Source organism: Anolis sagrei, chromosome 6, assembly GCF_037176765.1.
Source record: "Anolis sagrei isolate rAnoSag1 chromosome 6, rAnoSag1.mat, whole genome shotgun sequence".
NCBI classification, from domain to species: Eukaryota; Metazoa; Chordata; class Lepidosauria; order Squamata; family Dactyloidae; genus Anolis; species Anolis sagrei.
Genome location: NC_090026.1, coordinates 68,755,857 through 68,773,107, shown reverse-complemented (window position 1 = coordinate 68,773,107; position 17,251 = coordinate 68,755,857). Strand labels below are relative to the sequence as shown.

General features: G+C 40.4%; 1 protein-coding gene across 4 annotated transcripts in view; it reads left to right on the top strand.

Moving 5' to 3' along the window:
• Positions 1-16,586, top strand: part of POU6F2 (POU class 6 homeobox 2) — a 443,696-nt gene extending 427,110 nt beyond the window's left edge. For 3 of the 4 annotated variants that reach the window (XM_060781599.2, XM_060781600.2, XM_067470177.1), the window contains exons 7-10: positions 2,928-3,134; positions 5,699-5,867; positions 9,462-9,630; positions 14,022-16,586. In XM_060781599.2, the coding sequence (XP_060637582.2) occupies positions 2,928-3,134; positions 5,699-5,867; positions 9,462-9,630; positions 14,022-14,526 (1,050 nt within the window). In that variant the 3' untranslated portion in view covers positions 14,527-16,586. The remainder of the gene's footprint in view (positions 1-2,927; positions 3,135-5,698; positions 5,868-9,461; positions 9,631-14,021) is intronic. The other variant, XM_060781601.2, reaches the window with a different exon arrangement.
• The last annotated feature ends 665 nt before the right edge of the window (positions 16,587-17,251 follow it).

Sequence of the window (17,251 nt, the reverse complement as noted above, 5' to 3'; positions counted from 1 at the left end):
TCACAGAATGGCAACAGTGAATGCTGGAAACACTCTTCTAATGACCTTATCACATTAGGTACTGGATTTGTGATGCATTGTGATAAATCTGTGTGGTTCTGGCAAAGGTGTGTGAAGAACCCATCGCCCCACACCCCGCATCATCTGACTCACTACCAGCCCCATCCCACAGGGGGAAGCATCTATAATACCCGGCTTCCCCCTATTGTAGCAAAGGCAACATGGAAAGCCTCCCATGGTGCCACCACAGTGGCATGTGCTGCTTACTCGCTCCTTTTGCCACAGAACCCTACCAGAAGTAGATGTGCATTGTGTAATGGACTCCATGGTGAAATGAGTGAGGAAGCGGCATGTGACAGGCAAATCAGCCCATCTAATGAAGTCGTAAATGTAATAGAGTGAATGCCTAATGTGACTGTGTAGTTAAATGTAACTCAGGAGTGTAACTCAGGAGTTCCAAGTATGTCTATTCAGAAAGATGCTGTTTGACATAGCAGTAAAAATTCACAATCTTATAGGTGATGTGACACAATCTTATAGGTGATGTGATACCATTTGACATATGGTATTCTCTCACTTCAGCTTCATCAAAGGTTCCAGGTGGAGGTTGTTAGATTAAAAAACTAAAGAAAAATGCTGGTTGGCTGCATTTACACTAGGCAGGTTACTCTACTGTAAATCTGCCCTAGAGTAGTCAAAGATCCAGAACGTAGCTGCTGAATCTGGTACTGGCATCTGGATGAACTGGGACTACATCAGCTCTGCTGAACAGTCACCTCAACCTCTGTGTCTCACTGCTCCCCACCAGTCATTGAGCAGTAGACATAACCATGATGTCCACAGGTGCTTGGACAGAGCTCTGTGACCAGTGGGGAGCAGTGGCATTGACATAAGGAATAGAGCAGAGGAATGATGATGGTAGCAATGTTCATCTAGACATGAATAGGGCCAAGATGGACTGAAACCAACTGTCTAGATCAGAGGTCCTCAAACATTTTAAAGAGAGGGCCAGGTCACAGTCCCTCAAACTGTTGGAGGGCCAGATTATAATTTGAAAAAAAGCATGAATGAATTCCTATGCACAATGCACAAATCTTATTTGTAGTGCAAAAACACTTTAAAACAATACAATAATTAATATAATTACTAATTAGTATTTCAATGGGAAGTATGGATCTGCTTTTGGCTGATGAGATAGGATTGTTGTTGTTGTGTGCTTTCAAGTCGTTTCAGACTTAGGTTGACCTTGAGTGAGGGCTGGGTAAATGACCTTGGAGGGCCGTATCCGGCCCGCAGACCTTAGTTTGGGAACCTCTGGTCTAGATTGTCAGACAGGACAAAGATTCAACCCAGAAAAACCAGGACACTCACTAGAAGTCATTGTGTATCATGAAGACAGACAATGGTGGATTCACAGTGATGATTTTTTTTTTTTGGCCAGTGTAGGAAAGTGTAGGAACTCACTGCCAACAGTATAATAGATAATATGAAATACCTAGAAAGCATATACATGAAGAAGAGGTGCAGAGATATTCCTGTTTTCATTAAGATGGTGACTCTTGACACATTTATTCTTATAGAATCCTAAAAGTAACAATTGTTAACTGTAAAAATTTGGCTCATTTTTAATTCTCAATCTGTAGAATGTGAGCTGCTTCATGAATCTTATGGCCAAATTCATCACAATGAAGTACTGTTTTAATTTATTATTTTTTGTCGTGTCAGGAGCAACCGCTCCTGTTGTAAGAGAATTGGCCGTCTTGTGGGAGGCTTCTCTCATGTCCCCGCATGAGGAGCTGGAGCTAATAGAGGGAGCTCATCCGCCTCTCCCCGGATTCGAACCTGTGACCTGTCGGTCTTCAGTCTTGCTGGCACAGTGCTTTTACCCACTGCGCCACCGGGGGCTCCACTGTTTCAATGAATGTTTTACTTATTGTTTTAATTGTTATTATATTGCTCTGTTATGTGTAGTGGCATCGATTTACTGCCAAATGTAAGCCGTCCCGACTCTCCCTTCGGGGGTTGAGAAGGAACAGGATAGAAATACCAGAAATAAATAAAATAAAATAAAATACGTATCATATTATTGAGTGTTATTTGTATTCTCATCAGTATAAAGAACATTTTGTATGAAATCCTCTGCATATAGTGATGTGAGCTTACCCGCTTACATTATCATTTACTAACTGAAGTTGATATGTTTCTTTCATTGATGGTGGGGTAGATATGCTTGTGGGGAGAAGGCATTCAAATTCCCATACTGTGAAAATCCATGGTTTAATTCAACATTATTCTAAGATATTTGTTTCAATGAGTGAGTCAAAATGTGAGCACACACTGAAAATGTTTACAGGAGTAATGCAATTGCATCTTGCATTGCACCTTAGGCATCATCAGAGCACCCTCACTTCAGTAATGCTGATGAAAGGTTATGTAGAAAACAGGGGTTGCTGGTTTTCACTGATTTATCTCTGCGCTGTCAAAATACGTAGTCTGTACTTCAAAAATCCACTCCAGAAAAAAGACTTAAGAAAATGTTTTCTAAATTGTTTATAGACTTGGTATAAAGCAAACTCATCTGAAGTGCTTCCTAATGCCATCGAGCATCTCTTCACTGAAAAAGAGAGATTTGAGATTCCTTGTCAGTATTAGCTGGGGATTTTGTAATCTAAAAAAGTAAATTTTCCTGAAGACCCATAGTGGTGGGCAAGCTGTCTATGCAACCCAGGGATCCAAGAATATGTTTGAAAACCACTCGAGTCCGAGGATTTCAACCATGCCCAGGCACAGCTAGAAATACACGTTACACTTTCCGATTTCTTTATCAGTCCGCCTTGGGTCAAAGGAAATGTTCAATGCTACTTATGTTCTATGATCGCACAATAAAATATTTGTAACCTATAGAATGTCACTTTTGTTTCTCTTAGATTATTGGAACGATTCCATTGATGCCTAATCCAGTCCCATCCAATCAGGCAGCAGGAGGAGCTCAGGGCCTTCAAGTGCAGCCAATCACGCCACAGTTATTGACCAATGCCCAGGGGCAAATCATTGCAACTGTCATTGGAAACCAAATTTTGCCAGTGATCAACACCCAGGGAATCACACTGTCACCACTTAAACCAGGCCAGCAGGTAATGTGTAACAAATGTTAGTTCCTAAATTAATTAATGATTAGTGGATATATCTTTGCTACACATGGTTGTTTTTTCTCCTCATTCACAGCCAATTTACTAGGATGAACAATAAAAACTACTATATATACCATTCACATTTTAAGCAATAAAAATAACATTGCATTGATATTTTAAGCCAAAAAATAAATTACATTTTAAATCAGATTTGCTTTTGAAATATTCAGGAAGTGGACATGATTCATTTTGTAATATGGGGAAAGCCTTCAGTCACTAAACAAGAGACACGCAAACTTATTTGGCCTTTTGCTTCTTTCAGAAAAAAAATCAGTGCCTCCTGAAAATCTCCTTTCTTTCAGCAAACAAACAGAAAGACACAATAACAAATTTGCATTATTTTCTATATCTATATTTCTACCATACACCCTGCAACATGAAAAAGAAAGATGTTGTTAATAAAAAACCTTGAAGCCTGAAATCATAAAATTATTTATTAAAATCAACCATAATAACATTTGCATTACACACAGGAAATTCAGATAATGAAGGATATTAAAATAAAATTATTAATAACATTAAAAAATAATCCCAAATGAAGGGTGAACCTGTTGTACTGCTATCAGTTTATTAATGTTCTGCTCCATTTTTGTCAGCAGGATGAATTTAAAGATTTAAATAATTATTGCACTTGCACTCTTATTAACTGCTTGTCACAATTCTGAAACAATCTAAATTAGCCCGGAAAAACCTACAACAACCAATCTAAATTAGGTTTCATGCATGCCACCTATGTATAGTATCATACTGTAAACAAGACATTCCACGCACATATTCTTGCTGATGCATGCCAGACTTCCTGACAATGCTCGGCACACTCACCTGCCAACATTTGCTTGGCAGATCTGACCATTGATCAGTTATAACTTACATTTTTGTGTTCATTTTAATAAAAAGTAATCACTGTGACTTTAACACTATCCTTCACATGAAACATGTATGGACCATTTTTCAAAATTTCCATCTCTTCTTTCTTTATGCTTCCATCACCCCCTATTTTTACTCACTGGCCCAAACTTCACCTCACCATTGCCCCTCTGGATCATTTCAGTGCCCCAAATGGGGCAATTTTGGGAAGCACTGCACTAAATCATCAAGAAAGTCTTGAGCAAGTCTTTCTCCTTGTTTCAAATAGCTCTACCTCATTTTTGCCCTCCTTATAATCCATTTTACACTGTCCTGAAACAGGATGAGCCTAGTGCACTAGTGGCTACATAGCAGCTTAGTCCAGGTCCCTTTCATAGTACTTAATCCTATTGTTCCAGTGCTAGCAAAGCTCTTGACATCCATAGGCCTTGGGTCACAGTTATCTTAAGGAACGTATACTCCAAGGCTTGATATCTTCAGAGGTACCCATCTTTTGATCCTGCCACTCCCAACCACATATGATAAAGAGACAAGTAAAGACTTCCATAGGGCTCATTCACACTATATAATTATAGTGCCATGATTCTGCTCAAACTACCATGGCAACGTTCCATGGAATCCTGGGAATTGCATTCTATGGACGCTCATTTAGAATTTTCAGCCTTGTATGTCTAGATGTCATTTCTGACTCATGACAACCCTAAGGCTGTCATAGGATTTCCATGGTAGAGTTTATTCAGAGTTTGATGTATTGTCGAAGGCTTTCATGGTTGGAATCACTGGATTGTTGTAGGTTTTTTGGGCTGTGTGGCCATGTTCTAGAAGCATTCTCTCCTGATGTTTCACCTGCCAATTGAAACATTCACACCTAGCTCCAAAAGACAAGAGTTCTTTCTCCCACCCTTTTCCACAGTTTCCAAAAGACCTCACAACCTCTGAGGATGCCTGCCATAGATGCAGGTGAAACGTCAGGAAAGAATGCTTCTAGAACATGGCCATACAGCCTGAAAAACCTACAACGACCCTATTCAGAGTTTGCCCTTTCTTGCTGAGGATGAGAAGGTGAGACTTACCCAAGAACACCCTGTAGGGTTCCATGGCCAAGTGGGCATTCAAACCCTGGTCTCCCATTGTCCAAGTCCAACCTCAAACCACACCACCACTCTGGTTCTCTTTATCGCCGCTTGCAAATTACAGTCATTGGGAAGGTGCTATTGAACATCTCTCTGCTTGCAGAGGTGTGGAGAGTAAGGGGAAAATATGGGGGCTGCTCAACAGTAGGGCCACCAGCTGTGGAATTTCATGGCCCAGCAGGTCAACAAGTTATTCCATTAGGTGTGCTTAGGAGGGAAATGAAAACAACCACAGCATACGTTCACAGGAACAACAGCCTTTCATTCTGCTGTTTTCAGTTTTATCTGGCATTTTACTGCTGAATTAGTTTTCTGTAGGTTGTTTTTTTATTGTTTATGTATTTATTATGATGCAGTTGATTTGTTAGTCCTTCCAAGGACACTTTTTTAAAAATAAAAAGGATCCCATCATTTCCTATGCATTGTATCAAATGCAACACTCACCACAGTGATGACAACATATTACTTATTTCTTTACTGAGGTTGTGTGTGTTTGTTTGCATTTAGCTCCATCAGCCATCTCAGACACAAGTGGGACAAGCAGCATCACAGTCCAGTCTTCTACATTTGGCTCACAGTCAGGCATCTATGTCTCAAAGCCCTGTGCGTCAGGCTTCTTCCTCCTCCTCCTCCTCCTCCTCATCTTCAGCTCTGAGTGTTGGCCAGTTAGTTAGCAGTAAGTAGAATTCTCGCTCTCTCTCTCTCGCTCTCTTTCTCTCGCTGCTTCCAAGACTTCTTCCCTCCCGTTTTCTGCACAAAACTTATAAATCTGGCTAAATTGTTGGGGGGGGGGGGACGGACGGACCAAAAGCCGTTAACTGCTAAATAATGATAAAATGTAGAAGCATGGTTTCTTTTTATTCTTTTGTTCATTTGTTTAAATGTGTATATTCTGCATTTTTGTCAAGATAGCTAACAATGAATTCCAAAATATATGACACAATACCAATTTACAATTATCTCTATGTGATCTATATTACAAGCTAGCAAATATATGGTGGTGGTGGTAGTAGTAACATGGAAGGCCATAGGAAAAGAGGAAAGTCCCATTACAGGTTGATAGGCAAACGCCACAGCCCACAAGACCAGAACAGGTCTGTTGAAGATATGATGACCCTATGAATTAGGGAATTCAAAGTCACCCTAAGTCAAAATTGACCTTGTGGCAGTTAACAACAACAGCAGTCGTAGCAGCAGTAATAAAGGCTAGCGGTGGGCATATATGTCCTTCTCTAGACAGCATAGCCAATGATGGAGGCTACTGAGAGCAGGCATGTAGCCGGGGGGGGGGGGGGCTTGGGGGGCTTCAGCCCCCCCCCCCCCCGTAATTCTCATGGTGGTCCGCGAGAAGTCCTTACTGGTACATTATTTAAACTGTTATGTTTATTCATATCATGATCTGATCACCATACTCAATATATCCCATATGCATGGGGGTATTGGAGTAACAATACAAAAGGTGTGCTAGGGTAGACCCTCTTTCACTCAGACTCACCCCCCCCCCCGAATCAAACTTAGTTCCCCCCGAAACAAAATCCTGGCTATGGGCCTGACTGAGAGCTTTGGTCCTTCAGACTCCCCATTCCCATCCTCTAACTTACGACTTCATCAGACGGGGCTTATTTTGGCGGCATATACCGGTTCAGTGATAGTTTAGTCATTAAGCCTGCCAACTCCCATCCCACGATGTAATACTACTTCCAGCAGGGCTCTGTGGTAAAACAATTGTGGAACCACCATATGCCACCATGGTGGCAACACGGGAGGATTTCTGTTTTGCACCAGCAACAATGGAGGGAAGCCAAGCGACTGAAGATTCCCTCTGTGGGATAGGGTTATTGGTGATTCAGATGATGTGAGGTGTGGGGCGATGGGTTCCCCACACCCCCAGATGACCTGTGGTGATTCTGGTAGCCTGTATAAGAAGGTAGTTGGAGTATGGTCACCCCGAAAGTGGTACTAAAGAAGCAGTAGTAATAATATTTGTAAAGGAAAGCACAGATTTTTCCAAAATCTTCAATTATCCTTCTATGCAGAAGGAATTCTATTACTCCATGATGGGCAAAGTCCTGATTTTAATTTTATAGAGTACACAGTACAAACCGGAAGAGCCTGAACTAAAGCTTCTTCACAGGTATCTCCTAGTCGATGGGCAGCATTATATGGAAAAACAAGGTTCCTTTCATGGTTAGAATGCTAACGTTGTCCAAATTAATTTTGATTAAAAATTAGAAAACTGCTATTGGGTTGGAAGGATTCATAGGAAGTTTTAATCTGAGTAGGATGTTTTCCATAATGCTGCCAAATAGGAATTTTAGTGCAGTAATTCTATTGCAAGACTGAGCTCTCAGTAGTTACAAGCACCACACATTATAATATAGTATTCTGCACATTACCAACATAGTCAGCTGTGGACCTCTAATGACCTGTATTTAGAGACATGGGTGGATTATTATGGAGAAAACATTTCACATCAGAAAAGCCCAAGAATGAGCTGGAAAACAATAGAGATGTCGTGCTGTGGGAATGGCTTTGCTACGCACAGCATTGAACAACCCTTTGAAATCTTCCACCACCCCAGTCCCATGCTGTCTTCACCAGCTTGGAGAATGCTTTCATTTAGCAAGGGATCGGTTGCAGAAAAGGAGGGGAGATACCATTCTCCAGCTGTTGTGTCATTTCCCTTGATAAGTCCTAAATTGACCGTATTTCCAGCACCAAAAGAGCTTGCCTCTGGAACAGAGCTTTTATTATGTGCCTCTTTGGGGACAAAAGCTATGCCAGTGCACAGAAATAAGACCAATTTATTCTTGTGACATTATCTTCCAAGGGTCCAAAGACAAAATAAAACACGTGTCAGCTTTACTATTTGAAGGTTGAACTTCAGCATCTTCACTGGCAACTGTGATGATGCAGAACAGAATTTTTGAAAGAACTCCAAACTGTTCATGGAATCCAGTTAAAAGAATATGATGAAAATATCCTCAATAATATTTTAGCTGTGTTGCTATAGACAAAAAGGGGCAAGTTGGAAATATAAGAACTGCATATCCTTCCTACATCTGGACATCTGTTTGGCTATCTCTTCTTCCTTCCCATGCCCCCTTTTCAGCCCTCAGTTAGGAACTCAGTTTTGAAATATTTAATTTTTTCTGAAGACATCTGGATGAAAAAGACTATATTGGACTTCACTTGCTCAGCTGGTCCGAGGTTTTGGACTGGAGTGTTATCAGTACGCTGATGACACTCAGCTGGTGCTGAAGATGGAAGGCCAACCGGACTCTGTACTCGATTATTTCCATCAGTGCCTCGAGGCCGTTACTGGATGGCTGCATGCCAGCAGGTTGAGGGTGAATCCAGCAAAGAAGGAGATCCTATGGCTGGGTCGACCAGGCAGTGGGGATATCCAGCTGCCTACCCTGGATGGCAAGGTGCTATGCCCGTCATCATTGGTAAAGAGTCTGGGAGTCCTTTTGGACCCTCTGCTGACGATGGAGGCCCAGGTCTCCGCCGTTAACAGAACCGCTTTTTTTCATCTGCGGCAGTCTAGACGGCTGGCCCCCTACCTGTCCAGGGATGACCTAGCTACGGTGATCCAGGCTCCGGTCATCTCAAGACTGGACTATTGTAACGCCCTCTACATTGGCCTTCCTCTGTCGGTGATCCGGAAGCTCAAGTTGGTACAAAATGCAGCTGCTCGGCTTCTTGCGGGAATTCCAATGAGATGCCACATAACACCAATCTTACTACAGCTGCATTGGTTACCAATTGAGCATCGGATCACTTTCAAAGTGATGGTACTCTCCTTTAAGGCCTTGCATAGTCTGGGGCCGATGTATCTGAGGGATCGCCTCACCCCCTACCAACCCCAGAGATCCCTCCGTTCTGAGGACCAAGATCTATTGGAAATTCCCAGTGTCAAGACCTTGCGTCTAACAGCAACCAGACGCAGAGCCTTCACAGCAGTGGCACCATCACTCTGGAATACTCTGCCACCTGAAGTCCATGCCTTGCGGGACTTATTAGCTTTCCACAGGGCATGCAAGACATACCTGTTTTGTCAGACCTTTGATTGTTGATTTGCTGTTTTTAAATTGTTTTTAAATTGTTTTAAATTGTGTTAGATTTTAGCCATTCTTGTAAGCCGCTCCGAGCCCCAGGGGAGTGGCGGCATATAAGTTCGAATAATAAATAAATAAATAAGGGGCATAATTAAATTAATTCAACTTGGCGTGGCATGCAAAAGTAATTTTCTATTTTTCCCCCCTAGATCCCCAGACAGCCTCGAGTGAGGTGGATGGGGTGAACCTTGAAGAAATCCGAGAATTTGCCAAAGCTTTTAAAATCCGACGCCTGTCCCTTGGTCTTACCCAGACACAAGTTGGTCAAGCTCTAAGTGCCACAGAAGGTCCAGCCTACAGTCAATCTGCCATCTGCAGGTAACAATATAAGTTGTAAACATTCCCTGTCTCTCTCTCTCTGTCTTCTCTTAGGGTGTACTATTACTGTTTGCTGTCTGTATTACTTTCATTTCATCTCATCTCATCTCCATAGAAAAGAGCTGCTTTGTATGGAAGCCACAGAGGAGTGATTGCTGTTGTTATCGAGCAAAGAAAATATATTTCGCCACCTGTCCTTAAAATAACTTTCATCTCTCCCTCGCCACCCCTCCCCTGCCCACTTTCCTTTTGTAACAAGTAAGGAACAATAAATATGTTCCTGGCCTTGAGACTTAATGCAGTATTGGAGCTGGAGACCCTGCTGCTCCTGCATAAGCACCAGCTGACCCTCTTCATACTGTGCCATTTTCTACAGATGGGGTTAGTGAACAAATATTTCATGGATGCCTCCCTGCTAGGTTTAAGCCTGTAGTACCATTGCTTGCACTTCACATCTAAGATGTTAATGACGATTTTCTTGGGCAATGCTGAAGAGACTGTGGACAGTGTGTGTGTACGTGTGTGTCTTGTCAATGGCGATGTTTCTAGACTTTCAAGGATTAATCATGTGTCGTACTCTTTCTAAAAGAAAAGAACAGGTATTTAGAGGGAGAAGAATCGTACTCTGAGCATGACAAAATAATAAAAACAAAGCCGTCTTAATAGAGTTAAAGGTCTTGAGAGCGAAGCCCCTATGTCTTCATGTATGTGTGTTACACTAATCCTATGTTTATGCATGAGGTAACAAACACACTTAGGTAACAGCTTTTTCCTCTTGGGCAATGCCTCGTAGTCCTCCTCCATCAGTGAAAGCCAGAAAACCAACTCTAAGCTCATTTAAGTGGATTTTGTTCTTGGTGATCCATGAAATGCTCTGTCTTTTTATCTGCTCTTTATACTTTTAATGTATTCCCCATAGAACGGAAGTGTACTTTTCCTGCAGTTTAAGACTGAGGTTATAAATAACATCAGTATGGGGTAGTGAGCTTGCAGCTCACATTTTGCTCAATGATTTTCCATAAAACCCATTGATTGTTGTTAAATACAAAAAGCTCCATAGGATCCTCTCACTTCTATGGCCTCCCCTACTGTTTTTTCTTATAAGATACCTCCCTGTAGAAAATAACCTTTATTCAGTCTATACAAGGATACCACTGCTGTGAAATTTGTTGCAAGACTTGTATATCCTTATAGCAAACATTGCCTACAGAAAACCAAGCGCTAACAAGCCACACAAAATGGTGAGGATATGACTGCCCTGTTTAACTTTAATCTCGAGCTTTAATTTTGTTTAATTTTAGTTGCCAATTGGTAAAAAGGAACCAAAACAATAAGACAAATGAATTAAAAAAAAAGAAGAACTGTTAACATGTGATGTTTTTGCACAATTTTTAAATTAATACAGTTAGAATTAGTGGTTTGATTTAACCCTTTCACAGTATTTTCTTTTGTTTAATGGGCAGGTGCCTGTGATATAGATTGCTACCCATATCCTTCTGAACATCACAGCAAATCCATCAAGAATGTCAATGATACTCAATTTCATCAATTACATATATTGGCATTATGCTAAATATCATCAGGATAGTTATTTCTATTAAAAAATCAAGTATCATAATATCTCATCATGCCACAAAATTGGAATCAGATTAATACTGTGGAAGCAAAGTAAAAGTGTATTTGTTTAATCCCAATATTGGGGGCAAGAGAAGATGAGATTGATGATCTGCAATCCCTCACTCATGCGACCATAAGGTTGTGAGGTCTAGACATACCACAGTCCAATAAGGACATGGGGCCAACAATATAATACTTGGCTGGGAAACAAAATATATGAGGCCAGCAATGGTTTAGTGATCCAGAATCAGTTAACATTGCACGGAATCCATTTGTTTCCTTTACAAAGCAGTGGACAAACTCACATTCACAGTGTAGTAGACTCTTTTTGTGGACTGAGTAATAAAAGACAGGATTTTTCCCAAAAATGCTCATGTATTGTCAAATGCTTTCATGGATGGAATCACTGGGCTGTTGTAGGTTTTTTCGGGCTATATGGCCATGTTCTAGAGGACCTCACAACCTCTGAGGATGCTTGCCATAGATGCAAGCGAAATGTCAGGAGGGAATGCTTCTAGAACATGGTCGTATAGCCCGAAAAAACCTACAACAACCCAATACTCATGTAATTAAGCAACTTTGGTCAAGGTTAAATGTATCTATCTACATGTACACCAGGAACAATGTGTGTGATTAGTTTTCTATGAAATACTCATGAAAGTCCAGAATCCAACCTAATCTGGGCTATAATTAGGAGGAAGTAGAAACATCTCTCTGTGAACATAGTTATCTAGCCTTCAGAGTGCTTTGGACATTAAATTCATGATTTAATTGCTATAGTTGTATCCCTCATTGTTCCACTGAACTCAAAGTAGTTTAGTTGATCTTCACAACAGTCTTGTGAAGCAAGCTAAGGCTCTGTCTACACTGGCATATAATCCAATTTGAATTGCATTATAATGCTCAGTATAGACTCATACAATGCAGAATGAACACATTGAACTGAATTATATGAGTCTACACTGCCATATGAGCCAGAACAATGCAGTTATTCTACATTCTGAAACTGGGTTATACAGCAGTGTAGATGGGGCCTTGATTGAAGAAGTATGCCTTGTTCGAAGTCACCTTGTGGCTAACCAGGTTTTGGATTCTTAGGATAAACTAGGGGTCCTTAAACTTTTTAAACAGAGGGCCAGGTCACAGTCCTTCAAACTGTTGGAGGGCCGGATTATAATCTGAAAAAAAATGAATGAATTCCTATGCACACTGCACATATCTTATTTGTAGTGCAAAAACACTTAAAAACAATACAACAATTAAAATGAAAAACAAAATTAACAAATATAAACTTATTAGTATTTCCATAGGAAGTGTGGACCTATTTTTGACTGATAAGATAGTATAGTTGTTGATGTTGTGTGCTTTCAAGTCATTTCAGACTTAGGTTGACCCTGAGTGAGGGCCAGGTAAATGACCTTGGAGGGCAGTATTCGGCACCCAGGCCTTAGTTTGAGGATCCCTGGGATAAACCAATACACTCACCTATCTAAAATCACTCAGAAAAATATGGTTTGGTCCCTTAGATTTCAATGGGATTTCAACCTGAGACTGAAGGCATTCACTGCCATATAAGTGAAAGCTGCCCACTCTAAATATGCACTTCAAAAATGAAACAGACCATTCCAAGAACAATGGAACTTCATTATAAATCAATCTCGACAAGTCAATAACATTACATTTTGTAAAACTGTATCAGGAATATAAGATTTTCTAAGACTGAAGAATATGTAAAGTGTGAACCTACAAAAGTAGCCATTTGTTAAGTCAATGGGCAAAACAAGAATTGAAGTGGAGTTGGTTTAAACAGAGGAACGTCCCCAGTATAGAATTTTTCCTCAAGATATTGCACAAGATTTGTAAAATCTGGTCTAGGAAAGGACTTTTGATGGCAAAATGATACACAGAAGACCTCATTTACAGGAAATGATATCATTCGGCGCAGTGTGCAGACATACCACAATAAACCCAGCTTGAGGCCACAATATATTAGTGCGCTGTTATACTGGGTTTCATCTGGAAGGCATGAGTTTCTCTCAGCACAACTGCTTGTGTGGGTATTCAAGGTAATTACAGAGTGTCCAGCTGTTTGAACTGAAGACTGCCACAGCTTTGGGGATTTTTTTTTCCTCGCTGAGGAAGGGACACGGTATTCACTTGCATACGGGGAAAATTGCTTAAAAAGGAAAAGGAAGATGGAAATTCAGGGGCTAAGAGCCACTTTGTGAAATTAAGACAGAAGCAGTGGGCCAAAACGCTACAGAAAAAAAGGTGTGATCCCAGTAAAACTCCAAATGACACAAAAGCCATTGATATCATTTCCTAGTTGTAATGTGTGTGTTAAACAAAATTGTTGTATGCAGAACTTGCACAAAAGGAACTGAGAAATTTGAAATCTATGCTTTTAATGGTCTCTTCCAGGATGCATTTAGTGAACTATTTCAACTGGAGCCTGAACCATTTCAGTGGAGCAAGGCAATCTGGGGCCATGTTTTTTTTAAGCTCCCAGTCTGTTCTTCCCACTGAAATGGAGCTTCAGAGTTCCACGTGGCTCTCTTAAGGAGAATGGATTTCCAGATTGGGGCAATCGGTATAGTTATTTTGTCACTGTGATATTGAGTGTGTGTGAATGTGAGTGTCTAACTATCTCTGTAGACCTGAGTTTTCATGATCCATTGTAAATATCCTCTGCCAGTCAATTAGTCAGGCAGGCAGGTAGTCCCACCCTGGCAGAGCATCAGTGTAAGACTCTTCTTTCTCAATTTTCCCCTCAGACACACCATCCTGAGAAGCCACTTTTTCCTACCACAGGAAGCCCAAGAGAACACTATAGCTAGCAGTCTGACAGCCAAACTGAACCCTGGCCTTTTGTATCCTGCCAGGTTTGAAAAGCTGGACATCACCCCTAAAAGTGCCCAGAAGATCAAGCCGGTGCTTGAACGGTGGATGGCTGAGGCTGAGGCCCGCCATCGAGCAGGTATGCAGAACCTGACCGAATTTATTGGGAGTGAACCGTCCAAAAAGCGCAAGAGGCGCACCTCGTTCACACCGCAAGCCCTTGAAATCTTGAATGCCCACTTTGAGAAGAACACACATCCCTCTGGGCAGGAAATGACAGAAATCGCAGAGAAACTGAACTATGACCGGGAAGTAGTTAGAGTCTGGTTCTGCAATAAGAGGCAAGCACTGAAGAACACAATTAAACGCCTAAAACAGCACGAGCCAGCAACGGCAGTCCCAATGGAGCCCTTAACAGACTCTCTGGAAGAAAACTCCTAATTGGATAACTTTAAGGAAAGAACACACAAAATGAACACAATTTAAACATTTGAACTCTGTAAAGACGCTCTTTCACCACCCTTGTAAGTAAAAGACTGAGACAGTGGCACGATGGACGGAACAATTTATAAATGTCTGTGCAGTTTCCTAGATAAAAACAACCAGAAAAAAATACAAAAAAAAATATTACACAGCACTTAGTGTGTGTGTGCGTGTGGTAGAACTAGTTCCAAAATAAACCCGTTTTTTTAAGGGACCTAAAAGTAAACCAAATAACTGCTTACTTTTTTCCTGTATATTATGAAAATGTGGACATGTTTTATGAAAACGAACCCAACAACAATGACAACCACAACAAAACCTTTAACTGTTTTTACAAGAGAGAGAGAGATTGAGAGAAAGAGAGAGAGAAAGAGAAAGAGAAATACAAGCCTGCCACCTGGAGGAGTGATTGTAGCCTTTCAGGTATCAAGTGCTTCTTCATTACGAAAACTATTAACCAAAGTCAGAAACATGGCGTTGCAAACTCGATTGTTAGTCTACTCTTTTATGAGTAATACCTTGTGTTATGAATTTTTACATTTGTACTTTGCAAAGAGAATAATAATAATGATGATAATGATAATGATAATAATAATACAGGACTCTCTTTTCCCTCTGCATCCTCTCTCACATGCCCAGCACGTGAGTAAACTAACTAGACTTGGCTTGAGCTGCGGTGTTCAACCATTTCGTTTGTCATAGACAGTTCTGTGATCTCCAGATTTTCGTGTGCCAAAATGACTGTCTCTCCAAACTGTGGATTTTGATATTTATTTGCCATTTTAAAACTTTATTTATGTGCCATTCGATCGACACTTTATTTTGTCTGCTTTCTCTGTCACAATGGCATTTACATTTTCTTTAAAAGAGAGCAGAACTTGTTTTCATGACGAAGTTGTAAGAATCACACTATAAGGACATATTAAGTAACTTGAACCTTTACTTATCATAGACAGCTCGTGACTTTCTCTTTCCTTTGGCCACGAACTAGGAGAGGTTACCAAAGCAACTTTTTTGTAATATAAATATAAACTGCACACTTGGTCCAATATACAGCATTGGTCTTTCATGGTTTTGTCTACGTGAAGCAATTTCTCTCCAAAGTCTGATAGCCAAAGAAATTCCTTGGGATTCTAATGGAAAGCAAGCTGAGGGCAAAAGGACACAAGTGATGATGACATTCCTTCCTAAGTCCTTCTTTTGTTGGTGTTGCTTTCTGCCTTTTTAATATATTTATTTTATTTATGTATTCCCTGCCCACTCCCTTCTGGTAATTCCTACTTTCAGGATTGTGGATAGCTACTGATAGGATTGCATTGATGTCATAATTGGTTTGAGAATATGTGACTAACATACGAGGGGTATTTTTAAAGTAAGGTCCATTGGAACATAAGTACACAACAAAAGTTTATTTCAAAAAAAGTAAATTTATTTTCAGAAAGTACATACTTCACTCTATTTTTCGACATAGTTGCCAAGTTTGTTCAAACACTTATCATACCTCTGAACCAATTTTAAAATACTCTCTTCATAAAAACTTGCCGCCTGCTCCAATAACCAAGAGTTCACTGTAATCAAAAAAGGGCGACCGGAGCGGTCCTCATCATGGACGTTGTCACGGCTATCTTTGAATTGTCGTACCCACTTACGCACTTTGCTTTCACTCATAACAGTATCACCGTATAGTTCACAAATCTGTCGATGAATTTCTGCAGCAGGCAGGTTCCTTGCTGAAAAAAACCATACCACTGAGCGAACCTCACATGCGGAGGGTGAGTTGATAGTCTTAAACATTTTAAAGCACAGAACAGAACCGTACAGGTTAGCTACAGAGCGGAAACTGAGCACAGTTGTTCCCGAGGCATGCCGGTACATGACGCACGCACTCGTTGCGGTATGTGCGCGAACTACTAGTGTCTACAACAAAACGGACCTTACTTAAAAAATACCCCTCGTATTTACCTAATTTTAGAATTCAGATTAAAAAAAACAGTGATCCCCAAAACACATGCAATACACTGTATTGCTATGGAATCGAAAGTTATGCAAAGGAAGTTTCTGACCCTTTTATATGTTGTACAGGACAGTCAAACTGAGGAATCATTAAATTTAGGCAAATATTTCCTGAAGTATGGGACCTAGTTATATTTATTACAAAATCAGTCTAACAGCTTGTTCCACGCTTATCAAAATACATTTCCATTTGGAATTTCATAGAATAGTACTTTTTCATCTGATCACAGTGTGAATCTCCAATGCTTCTGGGTTGTTCACCAGTACTAGTGTGACAGCATTAAATCCCCCACAGAATTTGTGGCCTTAAATGTTCCATTTCTCATCGAGGTTTTTCCCTATTTCACTAGAAGGTAAGAAGAGTTAATTCAGTTACCACTTTGAATCTAATTCTCCGATTTTATTTATTGCCATTCATTTTAAACTTTCCTTGGAGGTTCAGTCCACTCTTCGTTTCAAGTGAGTTTACCCAGCAGTATTTTCTTATGGATTATGTCTGAGATTTTAAGATAAGAAATTGTTGGTGCACAATTATCACACAATTGTCAATTTTTTAAATTTGGCCAGGAACGTGTATGGTAGTGAAACAGTTCCTTGTGGAAATCCGCTATAAATTGGAAAAGTTGATCATGTTAATTCATCCTCTTTCTTTAAAAAAATGCAAATGGTT